This window comes from Dermochelys coriacea, chromosome 8, assembly GCF_009764565.3.
Source record: "Dermochelys coriacea isolate rDerCor1 chromosome 8, rDerCor1.pri.v4, whole genome shotgun sequence".
NCBI lineage: Eukaryota > Metazoa > Chordata > Testudines > Dermochelyidae > Dermochelys > Dermochelys coriacea.
In genome coordinates this window covers 78,215,904-78,240,434 of record NC_050075.1, presented here as the reverse complement: position 1 = coordinate 78,240,434, position 24,531 = coordinate 78,215,904, and the positions used below count along the sequence as shown (strand labels likewise).

General features: G+C 44.7%; 1 protein-coding gene across 2 annotated transcripts in view; it reads left to right on the top strand.

Moving 5' to 3' along the window:
• Positions 1 to 24,531, top strand: part of HS2ST1 (heparan sulfate 2-O-sulfotransferase 1) — a 167,300-nt gene that overhangs the window by 109,604 nt on the left and 33,165 nt on the right. The window contains exon 2 of one of the 2 annotated variants that reach the window (XM_038413998.2): positions 21,593 to 21,831. In XM_038413998.2, the coding sequence (XP_038269926.1) occupies positions 21,593 to 21,831 (239 nt within the window). Of the gene's footprint in view, positions 1 to 21,571; positions 21,832 to 24,531 lie in introns of both variants that reach the window. The other variant, XM_038413997.2, reaches the window with a different exon arrangement.

Below are 24,531 nucleotides of genomic sequence, written 5' to 3'. Positions count from 1 at the left end.
TCAAGGCTTGTGCCACGTGCCGCAAACCTGTGCCAGTTAGTGACCCCCCATGACTTTTGTGTCTACATTGCCTGGGGGAGGAACATCAAACTGAAAGGTGTAGGATTTGCAAGGCGTTCAAGCCAAGAAGAAGGAAAGAGAGACTTTTGCCTGAAGCATCTGTTGATGGAGGCCGCATTGCAGACGCCGGCTCAGCCTTCCTCAGTGTGTAGTTCCCCGGAGCCGAAGGGAGACCCGGCACCGGCGAAGCACTGTAAACTGTCGGCCCCGGCGTGCCAGGCTGGGCCCTGGCACTGATCGTCCTCCCCGGTGCGGCCCCAGCGCAGTGTAAAGAAAGGCATGGTCATGCCCCACAACAAGGCTGGCGCCTCCCAAGGCACCAAGCGCCGACAAGAGCGGGAAGGCTGCGGTATCAGCGCTGGCACAGGCAGTCCCGGCAGCACAAGCCCCACTGAGCCCAGACCTAAGTGAGCTCAGTGCGGATGATGGGCTCGAAGGCATAACGGATCAGCCCTCTATGCCCAGCACCTTTGAGGCTGCAAGGGACCTCATCAAGCTGTCGGTAGCGAGCCCCCTCCCGTATGGGGAGAACCCTCCGGCACCCATGCCTCGGGTTCTGTCAAGAGGTAAGCCAGCAATGCCACTTGAAGAGACCATCCCTGCACCACTCCCAGAGTTGGTCCCGGTCAAGCTCCAGCTCCGCGGACTAGCACTTGCCAGCGGCCCAGAAGGAGGTTGCGGCACCGGCAGTGGGTCGATGCAAAGAAGCACCAGAAAGGGCACATTGATCTCCGGCACCGCCCAGAGACCGGCACCGGGAGGAGTTGAGACGGACCTCGCCAGAGGTCTCCTGCAGACGCTCATCCAGGAGCCGCTCGTTCTCCCGCTGTCGCAGATCATTGGCACCCCTCCGGCCTTCGCGATCGGCGTCACCACAGTCCGGCGCCGGCTCCGACCGCTATAGCTACCCGCACCAGGGCGCAGACAGCAGGGACTTTCAGGGAACTTGTAATGCCAATGGGGGCCGCCAGGCCATTGGCCCTTCTGGACCCCCTGGGCCTATCAGGAGTGCCAAGGGGCCCCGTCCAGGGCAAGTTACTCGGTGCAGCGGTCCTGGTTCCCTCACTGATGCCAGACGGTGCCGGAGGCAACAGTATCCAGGCCTCCAGCATAGACCGGAGAGTCCGACACCGAGCCCATTGTCGTCCCATGGACTCCTGCCCCTGCCTGAGCCAGGGGCCACTACCTTGGGAGATGGGGAGCAGGAGGAGCAACCAGAGGGGGTCGAGCAGCAGCTAACCTCCTTGTCTTCCCCCGATGAGGCGGTGGCAGGTACAGAGGTGTCCGGCCCCCTGCCAGTAGACAATAGAGCCCACCAGGAACTGCTGCGCAGAGTTGCCCAAAATTTGGGGTTGCAGGCCGAGGAGACGGTTGAGCAGGAGGACCCCGTGGTGGACATTTTGAGCCCCGAAGGTCCATCCAGAATAGCGCTCCCGCTCATTAAGACCATTCAGTCTAACTATAAGACTATATGGCGGATCCCGGCCTCCAGCACTCCAATGGCTAAAGGAGTGGAACGTAAATACTTTGCCCCGTCTAAGGGCTATGGGTTCCTATTCTGCCACCGGAGTCCATTCTCTGTAGTGGTTTTGGCAGTGAACGAAGGGGAGCGCCATGGACAGCAGGCCCCAGCCCCAAGGCCAAGGAGGCGAAACGCCTGGACCTTTTTGGTAGAAAGGTGTACTCATCTGGAGGCCTTCAGTTGAGGATTGCTAACCAGCAGGCCATCCTCAACAGGCACAATTTCACCTCCTGGGTGGCAGTGGAGAATTTTTAAGGACAACCTTCCACAAGGTTCCCAACAGGAGTTCACAGCCCTGGTGGACTAGGGCAAGCTAGTAGCCAAGACCTGTCTCCAGGCCTCCCTGGATTCGGCAGACACGGCGGCTAGAATAGTCACGTCGGGGTGGTCATGAGGCTCTCAGTGTGGCTTCAGGAGTCAGGCCTGCCCCCCAAGGTCCAGAATACGCTCCAGGACCTCCTCTTCAAAGGGTCCGGGCTCTTCTCGGACCATACAGATGCGAGGTTTCATAGCCACAAGGACTCGCGAGCTACGCTCAAGTCGCTGGGTATGCACACCCCAGCAATCCAGAGGAAGCCCTTTAAGCTGCAGCCTCCCCCTCAACACTAGTACCAGCCTCACCATAGGCATGAGCCTTACTGTTGGCGAGGCAGGGATAACAGGAGACGGCGCAACAACAATAATGCGCCAGGCCCGAACCAAGGCTAGCACAAACCCCTACCGGGCACTAAGCCAGGCTTTTGAAGGTGCGCTCGAGGACAGCGTACCAGACCAGTCACCAGATCTGTCCCTTTGTTTCCTGAACTGCCTGTCCCGTTTCTCCCGTGCGTGGTCCACCATTACGTCAGACCATTGGGTCTTGCGCACAGTACGAAACGGGTACTCACTGCAGTTTGCCTCCCTCCCACCCTCTTCTCCGTCCCTCTTCAGGGACCCTTCTCACGAGCATCTCCTAGAGGAGGAAGTCCGCTTGCTGCTACAAGTGGGGGCGGTGGAGGCAGAAAGGGAAAAAGGTACTCCTGGTACTTCCTCATCCCCAAGGCCAAAGGGGCCTTCGCCCAATCCTAGACCTGCGCGGGCTCAACAAATTCCTGGTCAAGACCTGGTTCCGCATGGTCTCCCTGGGCACCATCATCCCTTCCCTGGATCCGGGGGACTGGTATGCTGCCCTCGACATGAAGGACGCGTACTTTCATATCGCCATTTTCCCAGCACATTGGCAGTTCCTATGCTTCACTGTGGGCCGAGGACATTACCAGTTTGCGGTTCTCCCATTCAGTCTAGCCGCGGCCCCAAGGGTGTTCACGAAGTGCATGGAGGTGGTGGCGGCCTTCTAATGGAGACGGAGAATCCGGGTGTACGTGTACGTCGACGACTGGCTCCTGGCAGGCCAATCCGAGGCAGAGGTGCGGGGCCATTTGGCGGTGGCCCTGAGATTGTTCCGCAGACTGGGGCTCCTGATCAACGTACCCAAGTCCACAGTTGTACCCACGTAGAGAGTGGAATTCATAGGGGCGGTCCTGGATGCGGTGCAGGCCAGGGCAAGCCTTCCAGTATCCTGATTCCGGGCTATCCAACAAGTAGCGGCCTCCCTGCGCCAGTTTCCAACAACGGCCAGGTGCTGCCTGCAGCTGCTGGGCCACATGGCAGCATGCACACGCGTGGTCTGGCATGCCAGACTGAGACTCAGAACTCTGCAGGCATGGCTCGCTTGGGTGTACCGCCCAGGCAGGGACCCCCTGGACTTGGTGACAGCCCCAAGGGACTGCTGTGGTGGCAGTCCTAGCCTGTGGTTTGCGAAGGCATCCCCTTGCCGCCCCTCTTCTGGACCTGACGCTGGTGATGGATGCATCAGACACGGATGGGGGGCTCACCTGTGGGACCTCACGATGCAGAGGTTGTGGTCCGGAGCAGAGCGGTTGCTCCATATCAACGTGACGGAGCTCAGGGCGGTTCGTCTCGCCTGCCAGACCTTTCACGCCACTCTGAGTGGTCACAGCATGACAGTTCTGACAGATAACACTACTGCCATGTTTTATATAAACAAGCAGGGCGGGGTTCATTCCGTGCCACTGTGTTGCAAGGCTCTCCTCCTCTGGGACCTTTGCATAGCCCATGTGTCATCTCCCAGGGGTGCGGAATGAGCTGGCGGACTCCCACAGCAGGTTGTACCGCATGCATGAGTGGACGCTCAGGGCGGACGTCATGCTTTTGCTCTTCCGCAGGTGGGGGTTTCCCCAGGTATATCTGTTTGCCACCAGGGCCAACGTCCAGTACCCGCGGTTCTGCTCGTTCCAGGGCCGCAGGCTGGGCTCACTCGCGGACATGTTTGCGATCCCGTGGAGAGGGGGCTTGATGTATGCCTTCCCCCCGCTCCCCTTGGTACACAAGGTCCTGCTCAAGGTGTGCAGGGACATGGCGGCGGTGATCCTCATCGCCCCAGCCTGGGCCCGCCAGCACTGGTACACGTCGTTCCTAGAGCTGTACGGGCTAGCCCCATCCTCACTCAGAGTGCACCTGGCGGCCATCTCTGCCTTCCATCTGGGTTTCTCGGGGTGGCTTGGTGTTTTTCCACCCAATGGTGGGGCGGTTCCTTAAAGCATTGGAGAGGGTGTTCCCGTACTCCCGCCCCCCAGTCCCTCCATGGAACCTTAACGTGGTCCTTTCTAAACTTATGGGACCCCCTTTCGAGCCCCTCGCTACTTGTTCTCTCCTCCACCTTTCCTGGAAGGTGGCATTTCTTGTTGCCATTACCTCAGCCAGAAGGGTGTCTGAACTGAGGGCCCTCACCTCTGAGTCACCGTACACAGTATTTCACAAGGACAAGGTGCAGCTCCAGCACACCCCAAGTTTCTCTTCCTCCCTAAGGTGGTCTCCCAATTCCATCTGGGCCAGGACATTTGTTTGCTGGTGTTCTTCCCAAAACCCCATACGGACCAGAGTCATCGCAGCTTACACACCTTGGATGTGCGTCGAGTGCTGGCGTTCTCTTTGGAGTGCACCAAGCCCTTTCGCAAATCCGCGCAGCTGTTTGTGACTGTAGCCAAGAGGGTAAAAGGCCTCCCAGTGTCGGCGCAGTGGATTTTGTCTTGGATTACAAGCTGCATCTGGGTGTGCTATGAGCTTGCAGGTGTTCCGGGCCCGGCGGTCACGGCCCACTCGACCAGGGCGCAGGCGACTTCCACAGCGTTCCTGTCACAGGTCCTGATCCAGGAGGTCTGCAGAGCAGCCACCTGGTCCTCGGTGCACACATTCACAACCCACTATGCAGTCAACCAGCAGGCAGAGCGATCCTCCGAGTTGTTCCGTGACTCCTATCCTCTTCAGAGCTAAGCTTATAATCCACCTAATGTGGAATGGACGTGAAAAAGCACTCGAAGAAAAAACGGTTACTTTCTCGTAACTGTTGTTCTTCGAGATGTGGTGTTCACGTCCATTCCACCACCCACTCACCCTCCTACCCCTCTGTCAGAGTCGCCGGCAAGAAGGAACTGGAGGGGGTTGGGCCGGTCCAGCAGGGATATATATGCGGGGCGTAATGGCTCGACTAGGGGGGCCCACCGGCCTGACAGAAGCCGCTAAGAGAAAAAGTTTCCGATGCTCGTGCACATGGCACGTGCACACCTAATGTGGAACGGACGTGAACAGCACATCTCGAAGATTAACAGTTACAAGAAAGTAACCATTTTTTCAAGTACTTAAAATTTTTTTCAAAAAACAATATTTTAGGGGCTTCTGTTCACTTGTTTGTTTGTTTGTTTTTTTTCCCCCAGTTTACTTCGTATGGTCACTCATACTGACAAGTTTCTTACAAATAAATGTAATTCCATAGTAAAGATTGTATGTAACCTTTCCTGATTTCTGACTGTTTGTTTAAGGGAACACAATTAAGTAATTTGGTCCCTAAATTTGAACCGACTTTGGGATTCTAGATATCTGTGGTACTTTTTTAAACCTATACTTGCTGAAAAATTACATAAACTAAACAAAATACCCTACTGAGTATGACCAACTGGTGCTGACGCAAAGCTAGATGAGAAAGTGCAAGGTAACTATAACCGATTTTGTTTGCAGAGCTCTGTTAACATCATTCCTGGGTCTTATGAATAAATAATATAGAACCATGTTGGCTTGTGTTCTCTATGAAAAAACAAAATGTGTGTTGGGGGAAGAAATCAGTACTTTGGATTGGTATAAAATCCAAATTCAAGTTTTATCTTTCAAATTGTATATTTAACAGGATTTTGTAAGTAAAACATTTAGTTGAAGGCCTAGCAAAAATGTACACACAAACTACAGTGGAACCTCAGAATTACGAACAACAGACTTGCAAACTGACCAGTCAACCACACACTTCATTTGGAACCAGAAATACTCAATCAGGCAGCAGCAGAGGGGAGAAAAAAAAATAAGCAAATATAGTACAGTACTGGGTTCAACATTTTTAAAAAAAAATGGAAAGTTTTTTCATAGTAAAATTTCAAAATTGTGTTAAGTCAATGTTCAGTTGTAAACTTTTGAAAGATCAACCATAACATTTTGTTCAGAGTTAAGAACAACCTCGATTCCCGAGGTGTTCATAACTCTGAGATTCTACTACATAATAAAGTGTTCACTGGCCACCAAGAAATACAAAATTATGACCAAAACTTAATCCTGAACTCAGTGTTGCATAAAATTGCAGCTGACAAGTCTTCTGTCAAATATCTATAGAACAGTGGACAATGTAGAATCTGATGTTGAGATTAGTTTAGATATAATACATCTGCAGAATAATGAGAGGATTTCAGCTTTAGGACAGAATTTTCTAGTTAGATTAAGCCAAACCTTGAACTGTTTTATAACACGTTTCAATATGCATTTGTATAGAATACATTATGGCTTGATATTCTTGTTCCAAATAAAGCTTAGACAAAAATGCTATCTTGAAATTAAATGAGTATCAAACACTTCTATGAAACAGTTGCAGGTTTTCGGCATCAGTAGTTCTAAATTGCAGACAGCTGCTGCATTACATTTTAGTTAATGATCTCAAAGCCCAGCTAGAGCTGAGTCCTATTTGCTCCTTGTGTCTTTCACCCACCAGTAACACGAAGGCAAGGTGCAATTGTTGAGTGTGAAAATAATTGTTTTTTATAGATTGTCATCAACATAATTATTTTCCCCCTTTATTCTAAAGATGCTTTATCCAGTATTAAAGAAAAGAAATATTTTGGACATTTTAGACTATTAGTTGTTCACTAGACTATTTATGGGAGAAAATGACTCCAAAAGTCCTTTGTAAATTTTTCCATAAATGTTTATAATAGAGAAATATGGAATGGAATTTATTATTTAAAATTGTTAACTAGTGTCTCATAGTCATAGAACACAATCACGTGACTTTTGGGTTTGTTTATATTTTTATGGTGTATAGTTCTTTTAAATTATTTTATTTAATATTACAAAAATAAGTACCTAAGTCCCGTGTGTTTTGTAAATGCTTTTAGCCAGACATTCACATGGTTGTAAGTCATTGTAGCGGCACTGGCCCTACACCAGCTGAGGATCTGGTCCTTTGAATTCGTGAATGCAGTCAAATCCTAGGTGGTTTGGGGATTTCCTTTTTTTAAAAGAGAAATTTTAAATTAAGTTTTTACTCCATGTTTTGTGGGATGATTAGGCTTTTAATAAATGAATGTATATAGGTCTCAATATATATTTTTTTTTGTCTAACAGTTAAACAGCTTAAAACTTCTTCTGTAAGGTTGAGAATCAAGACATTTTAATTTAATATACAGTTAAGTAGAGTTATTCCACCTTAGATAGATAGATAGATAGATAGATGTTGATAAACAGAGGAAAGCAAGGTTTCAGAGTAGCAGCCATGTTAGTCTGTACCTATAAAAAGCTCCAACCCCTCAGACAGAGACAAACACCTACAAGATCTCTATCAAGCATTATTACAACTACAGTACCCACCTGCTGAAGGGAAGAAGCAGATTGACAGAGCCAGAAGAGTACCCAGAAGTTACCTACTACAGGACAGGCCCAACGAAGAAAACAACAGAACGCCACTAGCCATCACCTTCAGCCCCCAACTAAAACCCCTCCAACGCATCATCAAGGATCTACAACCTATCCTGAAGGACGAGCCATCGCTCTCTCAGATCTTGGGAGACAGACCAGTCCTTGCTTACAGACAGCCCCCCAATCTGAAGCAAATACTCACCAGCAACCACACACCACACAACAGAACCACTAACCCAGGAACCTATCCTTGCAACAAAGCCCGTTGCCAACTCTGTCCACATATCTATTCAGGGGATACCATCATAGGGCCTAATCACATCAGCCACACTATCAGAGGCTCGTTCACCTGCGCATCTACCAATGTGATATATGCCATCATGTGCCAGCAATGCCCCTCTGCCATGTACATTGGCCAAACTGGACAGTCTCTACGCAAAAGAATGAATGGACACAAATCAGACGTCAAGAATTATAACATTCAAAAACCAGTTGGAGAACACTTCAATCTCTCTGGTCACTCGATCACAGACCTAAGAGTGGCTATACTTCAACAAAAAAGCTTCAAAAACAGACTCCAACGAGAGACTGCTGAATTGGAATTAATTTGCAAACTGGATACCATTAATTTAGGCTTGAATAAAGACTGGGAGTGGATGTGTCATTACACAAAGAAACTATTTCCCCATGTTTATTCCCCAACCCCACCCCACCCCTCCTGTTCCTCACACGTTCTTGTCAACTGCTGGAAATGACCCACCCTGATTATCACTACAAAAGGTTTTTTTTCTCTCCTGCAGGTAATAGCTCACCTTATCTGATCACTCTCTTGTTACAGTGTGTGTGGTAATACCCATTGTTTCATGTTCTCTGTGTATATAAAATCTCCCCACTGTATTTTCCACTGCATGCATCCGATCAAGTGAGCTGTAGCTTACGAAAGCTTATGCTCGGATAAATTTGTTAGTCTCTAAGGTGCCACAAGTACTCCTTTTCTTTTCGTGGAGAGCAGATGTCTTATTTAAATACTAAGAGTAAATTAAGTGCATTCCTGATCTCATTAACAGTGAGTTCCACAGAATCCATGTCCAACTTCCCAAAGTGACTGACTGATTTTGGAAGTGAAAATCCTTGGAGACCTCTTGCTGACCTCAGTTGACTTTCACTCACTTGAGAGGATTCGGTAATGCAATTTGTTCCCTATTTCAGGAGTACATTCAATAAGTATATTCTATGTATTGCAAACATTTCCTGGTGACTAGTACAACTATGCTAAAACTGGGACCACATTGTCAACCTCCAAGCTGTTTTTTTTGTATCTTGCTCATTTTTTTTTTTCTTTCTACAGATTTCATTAACTGGAAAGGGAACAACTATACCCTTCGGTTTGCATACTCTATCATTCTTAGCCTGACTTTGATTTGTAAAGTGAATAGAAGTTAAGGGAATTTCTACATGCACGCTAACGGTGCTGCAGGCCAAGATATAAATGTACAGTGCTCCAGTGTGCAGCACACTAAGTATCCATGTGGACCCAGCTGCTGTGGACTGAAAATTCCTTAGTGCGTTTTGATGTGTGACTGGGAAACATGTATTCCGCAGCAGCAGGGTCCACACCAGGGTACAACCTGCTGAAGTGTTGTGGAGTTGTACCCCAGCTTGCCACGCAGTAAGTGCTCATGTAGATATGTCCTCAATGCCCAGCACACTGGAGCCGTACACCTCTGTACACGTACAGTTGCAGCAGTAATGCTTATTTTTACATCTCTATTCAGCCTGCACAAAGAAAATGCCTAAGATTTCAGCTGGGATAGGCCCGTTATCAGTACAGGATCTTGCCCTTTGGGCTGTCGTTAGCACCATGAGTCTTTACCAAATGCTTGAAAGTAGTAGCAGCCCACCTGTGAAAAAGGGAACAATAGTGTATTCATACCTTAACAATGTATTGGTTTGAGAGAAGTCAGCACAATAAATAGAAAATTAAATTCATCAAATTCTCCAGCTTTTCATCACAATAAGTCTAAGAATCAGTAAAGAGAAATCATCCTTGGTACTGACACAGAGAATAGAATTCATAGGGCAGTTTTGGTTTCTTCTACAACTAAGACCTGCTTGCTTTAGGACAGATTCAGCATCATGGTGAACCTTATCAACTAATTACAAACTCAGCCATTAGAAGAGCTTGCTTAAGTCTGCTTGGTCACATGGTTTCCTGAACATCCATCACGGAGCATTCCTGACTTCATCTTCATTCACCAAGGATGGCGGAAGTCTGTGTACCTTCCAAACACACCATATAGACAGTAATGCAGGTCCCCTCCAAAGTCCAATTATTGAGTTGGTGGAAAGATCCTGATCAGGATTGCAAAGGAGTACCATTCTCCCATTCTCTTCCCACCAAGACCTTAGTTACAGATGCCTCCCTCTCAGGTAGAGAGTAGACCATCATCAAACCAAGGGACTGTGGGCCCACAAGGAAACTTGACAGTGTATAAATGTGTTGCGCTCAGAACGAGTTGCCGAGCCCATGCAGCTTTTCTACCAGTGATTCAAGGAAAGACTGTACAAATCATGATTGACAACATGACACTTACGTTCCCTATAAACAGATAGGGAGGATCCTGGTTGTCTCCTCCATCCCCCATGCCAAGGAGTGTGTGTTTGGAATTGATGCATCTGATGCAAAGTATCCCTGATAGTTTTATGCCTTCCAGGTCTATAAAAAGCCTTGGCAGAGCACCTGAGCAAGCACTTCTCCAAAGACCACGAATGGACAGTCAAAGACTCCATTACTCAGGAAATCTTTCACAAATGGGGACAAACATCTATATATCTCTTCACTAAAGACACAAACACAAGTGTCTTAGGTTTTGTTTGAGAGGAGGTGTAAGCCAAGGGTCAATTAGATGCCTTCCTGCTTGCATGCACTCCAAGCAAAATATATGCTTACTCTCCCATCCCATTCATATCAGTGGTCTTTAGGAAACTCATACCGGATTCAGCAATAATGATTTTGATAGTATCCGCTTGGCCCAGACAGTTTTGGTGTCTGGACCTGATGAACTTGTCCACGCAGCCTCCAGTGGAAACATCCTGCATCTAAATCTGTCCTCCATCAACCTCACAGCTTGGATACTGCGTGTATGCCTGACACAGAAAAATCCTGCTGACTGGAGGTCTAAAATACATTAGTTCAAAGTTGAAAATACTCTACCTGACTAACATATGCAGCCAAGTGGAAGAAATTAGTTGTTTGAGCTAAGCAGCACCACTCGTCTGCTACTGGCACCCAAATTCCAGCTATCCTGGATTATTTTTTGATCTTAAAGAGCTCAGGGTTAGCAGTTTCACTGGAGTTCACTTGACGCCCACCTTGCAGCTTCCCAGGGCCATGCACCTCCCGCCTGGCTCCAGCTGGGGCTTGGTGGGGGCTGCTTCTGGGGCTGTGCATCCTTGTCTCGCAGCTGTGGCAAGCTCCAGAGTGGTGGCTATGCACCCCCCGCTGTGGTCGCTGGAGCTGTGCCCCCTGCCATGCTGGGGGGGCTCAGCCTCTCAGTCCCACCTCCCCACAGGACTCCATTCATCCCTCCCAATTAGCCCTGCCCTTCCCCTCCCCCCAATTATTTTTAGTAAAGTCACGGACAGGTCACAGGCTCCAGTGAATTTTTGTTTATTGCCTGTGACCTGTCCATGACTTTACTAAAAATAACCGTGACAAAAATCTTAACCTTATCCGTATGTATACAACAACTCGCTCTCCTTCCCTCCTACTGCAGGGGCTTATAAAACCTGGATTTGGTATTGGCGAAGGAACTGAGGTGTAATTCAGTCAGCTCAGTCCTTTATACCCACAAGCACAAGACACACAGGATGCGTTCATGATCCCAATGGCTGCTAACCAGAAACTTATTTCAAGTGAATGGGGAAAATGCACACCCAGAAGTAGAATATATGTAGAGAGCACTGATATAGGTAGGATCAGATCACTCCCAGTTTGAAGCTTATGTTGAAACTAAAGCTCTGATACCAGTTAAGGCAGCTGTTGTCAGATGTTCGGCTGTGTGTATGTGTTTTCTCTGTGTGCCTTCCCAGCTCTGTGCAGACAGCTGGCACAGCAGATCTCGAGCAAACCGCCCCAGTCCCGTTACAGTACGAAGGCACCCGGCCAGGTTTACTGGCGCCGAAGCACAGTCCTAGCTCCCCCAATCATTGTCTGCAGTTACGCTAACACATGTGCCCATGGCAATGGCCGCAGCACAGTGAATGGCGGGACTTTCCATTCCCCTCTAGTCTGGCCAGAGACACTGCCTTTGTGACCCCATTTTATACATGAGTACAAACAAGTTAGGTATTGCCCCTCTGGCGTGGTTAGTTTAGACCCTCTGACTTAGCCGGTTACTACCCATCGCCCTGTACATCTCTGGCCATCACACTGTCATCCTGACCACCTTTAGGATGGGTCAGTGTGTTCCTGTTATCTTTGGGGAGTGTGTTGGTATCGAGGTGTTCTGATACCACGCTTCTGGGATGTGTTTGTGTGAATGCTGTGTGCCTAGCACTTCTTAGGAATGTGCATTTTTGCATTATCAGACTCTAGCTTACAGCCTGACTTTGCTTTATATCAGCAAAGTTTTGACCACTACTTTAGCTCAGGCCTCATAGCAGGCCTCTGATACATGGGCTTATGTTTCAAACCCTCTTCCTACTACAGCAGCCTGCTCAAATTATTGATAGCTAGGTAATAGTCAATAGCCAACAACTTCTTTCCCTCATCCCTTAACATAGGGTTACAATGAAACATTACAGTAAAATACATGATGAGAAGGCTTATTACATTGAATATTCCTTAACAAATTTAGGTGAAAATAACATTTCTCAGAATTAAACATACATTTCCTAACATCTCAAAAATATGTATTTATCTTTTAGACAAGATTATTCAAGGTCTGTTTTGGGTATTTGAGAAACTGTTCTACAGGTGCTGCACTCCGTCATATACACCCACACTCACTACCAGCCATCTGTTAAGAGTTTAAAAGCAAGTGCAAGAATGCAGAGATAGATACATCCCTCTACTTTATAAAGATAGGAAAACAAAACCAAACTGAAAAGGCTGATACTTTGGCAGGATGGTTATTGCAACTTTCTTGGTTTCATTGAACTTCAGGAAGCTGGCATGTAGCTGAAAAGATTACCTAATGGTCTTATCAGCTCAGATATCAAACATCAATTAACTTGATGGCTGAGTAGAGGTTACTTGCTTGTAGATGTTGCATGTTGCTGGATTCCTACTCCTGGGTGGCTGGCTGGGAGGATAGAGAAATCACAAGCGTCTTTGACAGGCATGGTAGGATTGCATACTCACTGGCCACAGCAGCAATCACTGCAGGCAACCAAGCCAGCCAGCAAGAGCAATAAGGCTTCTTCCTTTTCTTCAGATTTTGCCTAGGCTGGTTCTTCCCCTTCCTCCATTTGGAACTTTTCCCAGGAGCTTCTGAGGTTGCTAGCATCACCAAATGGGGTCACTTTTATGCAAACAAAGAACCTTCTATTCCATGGCTCACAAGTCTCTTTGGATCAGAAACCAAACCAGAGACTCATTCATCAGGTTTGTAGGTATTTTCAGGCACCTTGAAGTTATGGGTCAATCCACAGGCATTATCTCAATAATGTCAAAAAATCCCAGCTCAAAAAATCTTTAGAAATGTAAGGTTAGCAAAAAGTTGGAACTGAAATTATAGGAATACACCAATCATACATTCACTCAGCTGTGCCCAGTGAGGGACAGTTCCTGTTTTACAGACAGATGCTTATAACTTCCCTCTTATATTTTTGGAACTCAGAAGCTCAACTTTGAACAGCATTTTTTTTTTAACACAAAATCTGTGTGAAAGGTGGGGTTAGATTGTGACAGGTTGCTGGGCTGAGACTCCTGAGCCAACCCTTTGTCACATCAACTCCAATTAAGGGAGATAAATTGGAACTGGCTAAAAGAAAAGGAGTACTTGTGGCACCTTAGAGACTAACAAATTTATTAGAGCATAAGCTTTCGTGAGCTACAGCTCACTTCATCGGATGCATTTGGTGGAAAAAACGGAGAGATTTACACACACACACACACACACACCCACCCACCATGAAACAATGGGTTTATCATACACACTGTAAGAAGAGGGATCACTTAAGATAAGCCATCACCAGCAGCAGGGGGGGAAAGGAGAAAAACCTTTCATGGTGACAAGCAAGGTAGGCTAATTCCAGCAGTTAACAAGAATATCAGAGGAACAGTGGGGGGTGGGGTGGGAGGGAGAAATACCATGGGGAAATAGTTTTACTTTGTGTAATGACTCATCCATTCCCAGTCTCTATTCAAGCCTAAGTTAATTGTATCCAGTTTGCAAATTAATTCCAATTCAGCAGTCTCTCGTTGGAGTCTGTTTTTGAAGCTTTTTTGTTGAAGGATAGCCACTCTTAGGTCTGTGATCGAGTGACCAGAGAGATTGAAGTGTTCTCCAACTGGTTTTTGAATGTTATAATTCTTGACGTCTGATTTGTGTCCATTCATTCTTTTGCGTAGAGACTGTCCAGTTTGGCCAATGTACATGGCAGAGGGGCATTGCTGGCACATGATGGCATATATCACATTGGTAGATGCGCAGGTGAACGAGCCTCTGATAGTGTGGCTGATGTGATTAGGCTCTATGATGGTATCCCCTGAATAGATATGTGGACAGAGTTGGCAACGGGCTTTGTTGCAAGGATAGGTTCCTGGGTTAGTGGTTCTGTTGTGGGGTGTGTGGATGCTGGTGAGTATTTGCTTCAGATTGGGGGGCTGTCTGTAAGCAAGGACTGGTATGTCTCCCAAGATCTGTGAGAGTCCTTGCAACAAAGCCCGTCGCCAACTATCTTAAGTGATCACTCTCCTTACAGTGTGTATGATAAACCCATTGTTTCATGTTCTCTGTGTGTGTGTGTGTGTGTGTGTGTGTGTGTGTGTGTGTGTGTGTGTATAAATCTCTCCTCTGTTTTTTCCACCAAATGCATCCGATGAAGTGAGCTGTAGCTCACGAAAGCTTATGCTCAAATAAATTTGTTAGTCTCTAAGGTGCCACAAGTACTCCTTTTCTTTTTGCGAATACAGACTAACACGGCTGCTACTCTGAAACCTGTCATTATGAGAGAATGGAAGGAGAGTTAGAGCTCTTCTCAGTTTCTGCAGCCAGGAGAGAAGTCCCTAAGGCTGAATCCCGCAAGTTGGCTATGGTGAGAAGGTGGTGGGAATTGCACACTGTAAATAAACTGCACCAGCGATTGCTGAGCCAGAAGCTCTTGGAGTGGTTTTTGGAGTAGCACAGAGGCAGGAGGGGAGGGATAGTTTAGTGGTTTGATCATTGGCCTGCTAAACCTGGGGTTGAGTTCAATTCTTGAGGGGGCCATTTAAGGATTTGGGGCAAAAATAAGGGACGCTACTTTGTCCTGCTGTGAAGGCAGGGGACTGGACTCAATGACCTTTCAAGGTCCCCTTCCAGTTCTGAGATAGAATAGATAGGAGCAAAGGGGGCCCTGTTACATAATGTCTAACTTTTTCAAAACAAGTGGTCCTTTCTTCCCAAAATCATAACTTTGGAGTTCAATTTTTATATGCTTGATGGAGCTTTACTTTTTTTCTTTTTTTTTGTTAGCTACGTACAGTGTCTCTAGAAATCTGAGCTTTACAGAAAAATTCTCTGTTTCCATCATCATAGCCAAGATGAAATGCATAAAAGCAAGCTCTTTCGAATCAACAAGCAAGCTCTTTCAAATCAACACGCACTTCAGCATGGACATTAAATTAAAAGCTTATGGCATTAGAATATCTCAGATGATCAGATTGTTCTTAAAAATAAAAGTAGATTGAATAAGATTCTGCAAGATCTGAGGGCTGGTAAATATGTCCACTTCAGTTTCCTTAATCCAGTTTTAAGAATAACATCTGTTTAGCGTAGTTTAGGGAGTGGGATGTGTATTTGGGTTTTGCTAATTATTCAGTTGGCTTCAATAACTAATTGTATTGGGAGACCAAAGAAACTCGTATCTCCTTCAAAAAATTTAATTTTACCCTCAAATACTCTGATAGGGTTAGGCTGTGGGGAAGGAGAGAGTATCAACAAAAATAAACTTAAATCCTGGTTCTTCTGGAGCCTTGGGGATAAATATTGCTCTATACAGTAAATGTAAGATTTGTAAAATTTAGGTTTCAGAGTAGCAGCCATGTTAGTTTGTATTCGCAAAAAGAAAAGGAGTACTTGTGGCACCTTAGAAACTAACAAATTTATTAGAGCATAAGCTTTCATGAGCTACAGCTCACTTCATCAGATGCATTCAGTGGAAAATACAGTGGGGAGATTTATATACACACACACACAGAGAACATGAAACAATGGGTTTTATCATACACACTGTAAGGAGAGTGATCACTTAAGATGAGCTATTACCAGCGGGAAGTGGGGAGGGGGGGCAGAGGAGGAAAACATTTGGTGGTGATGATCAAGGTGGGCCATTTCCAGCAGTTAACAAGAACGTCTGAGGGACTGTGGGGTGGGGGGGAGAAATACCATGGGGAAATAGTTTTACTTTGTGTAATGACCCATCCATTCCCAGTCTCTATTCAAGCCTAAGTTAATTGTATCCAGTTTGCAAATTAATTCCAATTCAGCAGTCTCTTGTTGGAGTCTGTTTTTGAAGCTTTTTTGTTGAAGGATAGCCACTCTCAGGTTTGTAATCGAGTGACCGGAGAGATTGAAGTGTTCTCCAACTGGTTTTTGAATGTTATAATTCTTGACGTCCGATTTGTATCCATTTATTCTTTTACGTAGAGACTGTCCAGTTTGACCAATGTACATGCAGAGGGGCATTGCTGGCACATGATGGCATATATCACATTGGTAGATGCGCAGGTGAATGAGCCCCTGATGGCGTGGCTGTTGTGGTTAGGTCCTATGATAGTGTCCTTTGAATAGATATGTGGACAGAGTTGGTTTTGGGGTTTGTTGCAGGGATTGGTTCCTGAGTTAGAGTTTCTGTTGTGTGGTGTGTAGTTGCTGGTGAGTATTTGCTTCATGTTGGGGGGCTGTCTGTAAGTGAGGACTGGCCTGTCTCCCAAGCTCTGAGAGTGAGGGATCATCCTTCAGGATAGGTTGTAGATCCTTGATGATGCGCTGGAGAGGTTTTAATTGGGAGCTGTAGGTGATGGCTAGTGGCCTTCTGTTACTTTTTTTTGTTGGGCCTGTCCTGTAGTAGGTAACTTCTGGGTACCCTTCCGGCTCCGTCATTCTGTTTCTGCACTTCCCCAGGTGGGTATTGTAGTTGTAAGAATGCTTGATAGAAATCCTATAGGTCTTTTTCTCTGTCTGAGGGATTGGAAAAAGAAAAGGAGTACTTGTGGCACCTTAGAGACTAACAAATTTATTAGAGCATAAGCTTTCGTGAGCTACAGCTCACTTCATCGGATGCGGTTGTATCTTAGGGCTTGGCTGTAGACCATGGATCGTGTGATGTGGTCTGGATGAAAGCTGGAGGCATGTAGGTAAGGATAGCAGTCAGTAGGTTTTCGGTATAGGGTGGTGTTTATATGATTTAACTGGGACTTGGTCCTGCTTTGAGCAGGGGGTTGGACTAGATGACCTTCTGGGGTCCCTTCCAACCCTGATATTCTATGATTCTATGACCATCGCTTATTTACACTGTAGTGTCCAGGAAGTGGATCTCTTGTGTGGACTGATCCAGGCTGAGGTTGATGATGGGGTGGGGTGGAACTTGTTGAAATTCTGGTGGAATTCCTCCGGGGCTTCCTTCCCATCAGTCCAGACGATGATGAAGTCATCAATGTAGCACAAGTAGAGTTGGGGCACTAGGGGCAGTTAACTCATGCAATTAACTATAAAAAAAATAATTAATCGTGGTAAAAAAATTAATCACGATTAATTGCAGTTTTAATCGCACTTTTAAACAATAGGATATCAATTGAAATTTATTAAATATTTTGGATTTTTCTACCTTTTCACATTTTCACATATATTAATTTATATATAAATAATATTTGTTAGCCTCTAAGGTGCCACAAGTAATCCTTTTTCTTTTTGTGAATTAAGTGACTTACTCTAGAAAAAAAAACACAAAATTCCTCTTTTCCTTCTAGATCTGCCTACTTTTCAGGCAAATGGGTAAGACTAGGCTTTCAATTGAGAACTACATGAATCATTTACAGGAAAATTAACACCCATCTGGGTTGCCAGAGGAAACCTTGTCTGTCAGTGGTTACTGTGCTGCCAGCACTACTTGGTTCAAGTCTGTGTGCACAGCAGAAAGATGCATACATTTTTTTACTTCTTCTTAATATTATTATTGTGATTAACACTCAATGGCCCCTTCAGGAATGGGGTTTTGTATTAGGAGTTGTACAGGTACATAGGAAGAGATGGTACTGCCTGAAAAGTTTGCAGTCTAAAACAAGACTTGTGAAATGAGTGTAACAAACAGTAGGAGAGAAGTTGTAGGAGTGTACGTAACTCCTCACTGAACGTTGTAGTTATGTTCCTGAAAAATGCGACTTTAAGCAAAACGATGTTAAGCAAATCCAATTTCCCCATAAGAATTAATATAAATTGGGGGCGGGGGAAGTTAGGTTCCAGGGAAATTTTTTTTGCCAGACAAGACATAACTTACACTGCGTGCGTGCGCACACGTGCACACACACACACTATAAGTTTTAAACAAACAAGTTAATACTGTACACAGCTGCTGCCAGGAAGCTCCCTCCATCCTGAGCCCTGTTGTTTGTCCCCCTGTACTATGGAGATGGGATAAGTGGGGTGCAGGAGCAAGGGGGAGGGGGAAACCCTGACATTAGTCCCCCCTTTCTCCCCCTCCCACCAGCAAGTAGGAGGCTCGGAGAGCAGCTCCAAGGCAGAGGGCAGGAGAAGCACATGTCAGTGCAGGGAAGGACAGCTGAACTGTAGGCAATTGATAGCCTGCTGGGGCGGCTGCTGCACAGGCAACTTAGGGGAACGGGGAGCTGATAGGGAGGCTGCCGGTCCACCCTGGTTCCAAGCCCCCACCAGCTAGCTGCAACGGGCTGTGCTTCCTGTATGCAGTGGACAAAGCAGGAAGCTGCCAAATGATGTTAAAAGGGAGCATTGCACAACTTTAAACGAGCATGTTCCCTAATTGATCAGCAATGTAACAAAACAACGTTAACCGGGACGACTTTAAGTGAGGAGTTACTGTAGCTGAGGGCAGTGATATTTGGTTTCATAGACTACTTGTGTGACAGCTTGATAGTTCTAAATTGTTTTTTTTTTTTTTTTTTAATATTTCACATTTAAACTGTGGTATAGAGGTAGGGTGAAGAACAGTATGAGGGGGTGAGTTAGTAGTACAAGAAGAGGAAGAAAAGTGAAGACGGAAGGTGATGGAAGAGGAGATAAGGAATGGGAGATGAGGGGGAGGATGCAGCTCTACCAAGTGTCATGCATCCTTCATTACAATCTCATATTTGGCAGTCCTGTCACATCTACCTGCATTGCAGGTGAAATCTTGTGTATATATGAGAGTGGGGAGCGAGAAACTTTCCCTGAACTCCATTTGGCCTAGAGGGAAAGTGCATGGGCTCAGAGCCAGGAGAGAACATGAGGTTCTTGTCTCATTGGTTCATAATCCTTACTACGAAGCAAAGCTTCATATCTGTAAGCTAAAAGGAAGGTGAGTATTATCCATTTTACAAATAAGGTAACCGAGAGGTTGCCCATGGTCACTTCAAGCAGACCTGGAATTATAACTCAGGTCTCTAATATGACAAAGCAAACTCTCACCCATTCTGTCGCACTGACTTTCAGAATGAATGTGCCAAATCTGTATATATAGCTATGCAGTCTGTAACCACTGCTCTAAATACTAGACCACACTGCCCTTGAGCCAGGAAGAGAAGCCATGATCATAACTAACATTCCCCTGTTGTCTCACATAGCTGTGCCTCGCTGAGTGTGTGTCATAACCTCCTTCTAGGACAGTGGTCCCCAAACTGGGGGGCACACCCTCCTGGGGTGTGCGTGTAGGAACTTTCGGCAGGGGACCGGACCAGCCCCTACAGTGGGCAGGAAGGGAATACCACCCAGCCCTGGCCACAGCTCCTGGCCTCAGGCCCTGCTCCTGACCTCAGGCCCCCAGTCCCTGGCTGCAGCTCCGGCCCCACTCCTGGCCTCAGCCCCACCCCGGCTATGACTGTGGCCCTGCTCCTGGCCCCACAATGGCTTTCAGGGGGCATGGACAGATTCCACTACTGGTAAGGGGAGGCATGACAGAAAAAGTTTGGGGACCACTGCTCTAGGAAGTATTCCATATAAAGGACAGCAGCTTATTTTTACTAACAATTGCTCCTTTAGTTCAAATAGAAAAGGTTTGTGCTGTAAATCTCTGGATCCTGAGGTCAAACCTTGTTATTGACCCATGTGGAAAAAAGGTACACCATTAAGCACAGTATCAAAATGCATGGTTCTAAAAAGATGCTTTGACATTAAATTGTAAATAGTGGTGGGTGCTCTACTTAGCCAGAATAGAACAAAGCTTTTGAAATTTGTCTGGGTCAGCACAAAGTATGTTTGGCATACTGTAGAGCCATAACGATCTGCTTCTCATTTTCCAAGTAGCTTTATATTTGAAGAGGAGACCAATTGCCCAGAGCATTGTCCTTCTTGTAAAAGGAATTTTTATTTTTATTTGTAGCTTACCCACCTCTCCAAAACGTGTCTTGTTCAGGGCTTGCTTTTCTCTTTTTTTTCCTTCTTTGTGTTTGATATACCCGTATATACTCGTTCATTAGCCTGTTCGTTTATAAGCCGCCCTCCCCAAGATGGATAGGTAAAAATAGTAAAAACTGTATGACCCTTTCATAAACCAATCTTGTATTTCAGGGGTTGGCAAACTTTGGCTCACAGCCTGTCAGGGTAAGCCGCTGGCGCTCGGGACATTTTTGTTTACCTGGAGCCACTGTAGGTATGGAGCCCCTCAGCTCCCTGTGGCTGCAGTTCCCCATTCCCAGCCAATGGGAGCTGCGGGAAGTGGTGAGCTGAGGGGCTCCATGCCTGAAGATGCTCCCAGGTAAATAAAACGATAACGTATTAGATATTCAATTCAATGATTTCATAGAGTTTAAAGTCACCAAATATTTGTGTAGACCCATTTATAACCCGACCCCCGCTCTTTGATGCATCGCTTTTTTTACCACAAATATTCAGCTTATGAATGAGTATATACGATAGTTTTGTATTCGGTGCAATAATTTTGCCCCTTAATGTAAATCATTTCATAAGCTTCTCCTGTTTCTTTTCTTATCAAATTTGAGTCCAATACATCTAATTAGATTTTTGCAAAGCCATACATTGTAGTATTTACACATGGGGAGTGGTGTTAATTGGAATAAGAACAATAGTAGTTTTATTTAAACTCCAGTGCCTCTTCACCATTAATTGACTAAACCATCTATGGTCAGTGACTTTTATCATTTTTTAAAATACATATTTTATACTTTAATATTTGAACCAATTATTCCTTTTACCTAGAGTCATTTCTGAGTACTCGGTATTTTATAGGATTTGGGGGGGGACTTGTGAGAAGGGTTACCATTTTGATACCGCATCAGAAACAACTTTTTAAAGAAAAGAGCTTAGCTTCCTTTAATGCTTACATAAGTTAAAGGAAGGAAAGAATATCCCTCACTGTTTATCAGTTTCCAGACAACATATTCTGTCTCCAAGCATAATTTAGTTTAATCTATAAAAATGCATTGAGCAGGAAAGGAAAATTTTAAATCCAGATGTTAAAAAAACAAACAATTAGTAGTTTACTTTATTAGTAAGATGTTTTTTTAACCTTTTTTTGTCATTTTAATTCCAAGGACTGAGTTTCAAGATTGCACTATCTACTTCATTATCACTAAAAGCTTAGTTTTTCTGTTACTTTTTACAGAAAGAGCTATTGCAAGACATGAAGTCAGAGAAATAGAACAACGTCATACAATAGATGGTCCCCGACAAGATGCAACTCCGGATGAAGATGATGATGGGGTGATAATTTACAACAGAGTACCTAAAACTGCAAGCACATCTTTCACAAATATTGCCTATGACCTTTGTTCAAAGAACAAATATCATGTTCTGCATATTAATACAACCAAAAATAATCCTGTTATGTCACTGCAAGATCAGGTAAGTTACATTTGTGGAGATGATGGTATGGGTTTTTAGCCACTTGAGCATTTTTAACATATTAGCTATTTTATTGTGTGTTCAGCACTATTCAGGAAAAAGCATTTTGAGTGTGTACATCCACAGAGAATAGTAATTTGCTATTGTAAATATAACTGGAGGAACAGATGGAATTGTATGCCATTATAATGTAGCTTTATTAAATAAGTTTATAATTAGAATGACATTTTCTGTGTATATGGAGAAAGTTAATATTGTTTCATTATGTAACAAGATTAATTTACCATACTACTTGGCATGATAGAAGTCTCTGCTTAAAGGTCAAAGACTAGAATAAAAAGGGATACAGTGGGTCAGGACTGACCTGGATTGGCGTAGCAATGTGTAATGCTTGTCTAGTATATAGTTTACTCACTTTATGCTTGGCTGTACATAGTGCTTCCAGTTTACCACTTTCATGTGAATCAAAGTTAACTCTCCAAAATATATTTTAAATGAGAAGACTAAAAAGCTCATTCAGCTAGGTGAGTTATAAATTACTAGAGAGGAAATAACATAATACAATGAAGATCTCAAGGACAATTGTATTAGGAAGTGTTTGGTATTATGTAATGTTCAGCAAATTTTCAGTCCACTTCTGTGTTCCTGAATATTTATTTCTTTTTTAAACCTTATTTTTAAAAATTCAGCACTACATAATGTTACTCTGCTTGCGGTGTTTAGCTTAACAGAAAAGCATTACTTGCAAAATAAGTTGTGCACAATTGTGGATCTAATTTCCAAAGCAGTTACTTTTAGTAAATTCACAAATGAGGTAATTGCATATGCAAGTGACCAATTAGATGCATAATGTCCTGTTAAAGTATACAGTTGTCCAATTTGCATATGAAATCATGTGCCTGAATTAGTCTCACACATGCACATTCCTGACTTTAACAGAGATTTGGGATCTGATTTTCAGTCTGTTTTTTCTGTAATGTAAGTGAACATGGATCAACTAATATAGCATTAGCGGTAATGCTATAGCTGCTTGTGGTGTACTGTCAAGATCAAGATTCTGGGTGGTGGTTTCATCTCAAGAGCCCTTAGTTATAGGTAAACTAAAATAAGAATAATAATTGGCAGGGGATGATGAGCTGTTTTCTTAACAAGTAATTGAACTATGTGTGTCTGTCTCTGAGAGAGAACACCTGCAATTGAAGATTGGTTTTATTTCAGAATTTTTGATAATTTTAATTCAAAAAGCAGTGTTTCAATGGACAATATGAATCACTGACCTAAAGAAACTGAAGTGGTTTTCGTACCAAGGCTTCTGGTACAAGGCCAACTGTGTAGTAAATATTTGATGATAGTCTTTTTTTTTTTTTTTTTTTTTTTTTTTAAATAAACCAAAACTCTGGAAAGGATGTAATGCCTTTAAGCTTCAGGGCATAAGTCAACTTCTTTGGTTTTAACTCTACCATATGGCTATTATTAGCACAAACTAAAAGGTACCTAGTTCACATGAATGTAGTCCTCTTCAAACAGGTTTATGTTAATGCAAACTAGATACCTTTTAGTTCACACTAGCACGAGGGAGCTAGACTATTTTGGCATGCACTGCAGTTCACACCCCAGTAGCCCAAACTATGAGGTTGTATAGACAAGCCCTAACTTTTTGGGGTGATGAAACTTTCCTTGATGACAGGTTAAGCCAATCCTGCCTAGGTAGGATTTCTACCTCTTGATCCTGGTCATGGTACAAAAATAGATGGATTGCTGGTCTGCTTCAATGTAGCAATCTGTGTTCCTAAATTCAGAGTGGTCAGTTAGCATGATTTTCTCAAGTCCTTCCCAGACCTGGGGAATCTCAGGTTTTCTGTCCAGCCCATGTTGCCTCTCCTGCAAATGTCTGGATTTTTTGGCAGCCAGTCAAGGGCTAGTTGCTGTAACTCCATTCCCTTTAGAACCAGCCCGTAAGGCTGCTACATGGTCATTTGTTCCACCCTTACGCCAATAAGCAACTCAGATGGAGCTGCATGGGAGGAAATTATCTCCAGAACAAGGAATTCAAAGATAGCCAGCAGGAAAAATACAGCCAGAGAAAGAGAGGTGTATAACAGCAAGGCAGTGGGAAGAAGCAGCACTGCAACAGCAAAATGCTTAGCCCTGCCTATTGGGAGAAAAGTACCATAGCAGTGGAGTAGCTGCTGCTGTTGACAAGAGGAGCATGAAGCCTGGGAAGTAAGGGGCCTCAGACTAAGGTAACTATATTTCTCAGAGTGGATATTTTCCACTAACTTAGTGCTCTGAATAAGTTCAGCATGAAACACTTAACAAATGTCATCATCATTCACCCTGAGCAAAAAGACAGTTTTGATAGTTTCTTTAGAATTTTCTCTTCACCCCATAATGCACTCATTCTATTGGCCTGTTTGTTCCTGGTGAACACAGAGCTAATTCTACTCTGTATAGCAATATGTCTTGAACAAATATTTAGTTGTTATAAACAAAACCAACATCATAATGAAAAGCTGGAATGTTTCAGGTGTCTCAAAAGAAGTTCCTGGGACACACAGTCTTAGGAAAAAAACTAGACATATGCAGGGAGGAAGAAGGATGGATTTAGGGGACAAGGAGAGGTGATTGGGGGCAAATTGTGTAGTAGGACACCAGTTTTGTGCTGTATGCACTTTTCTTTAATGTAAATATTACCGACTT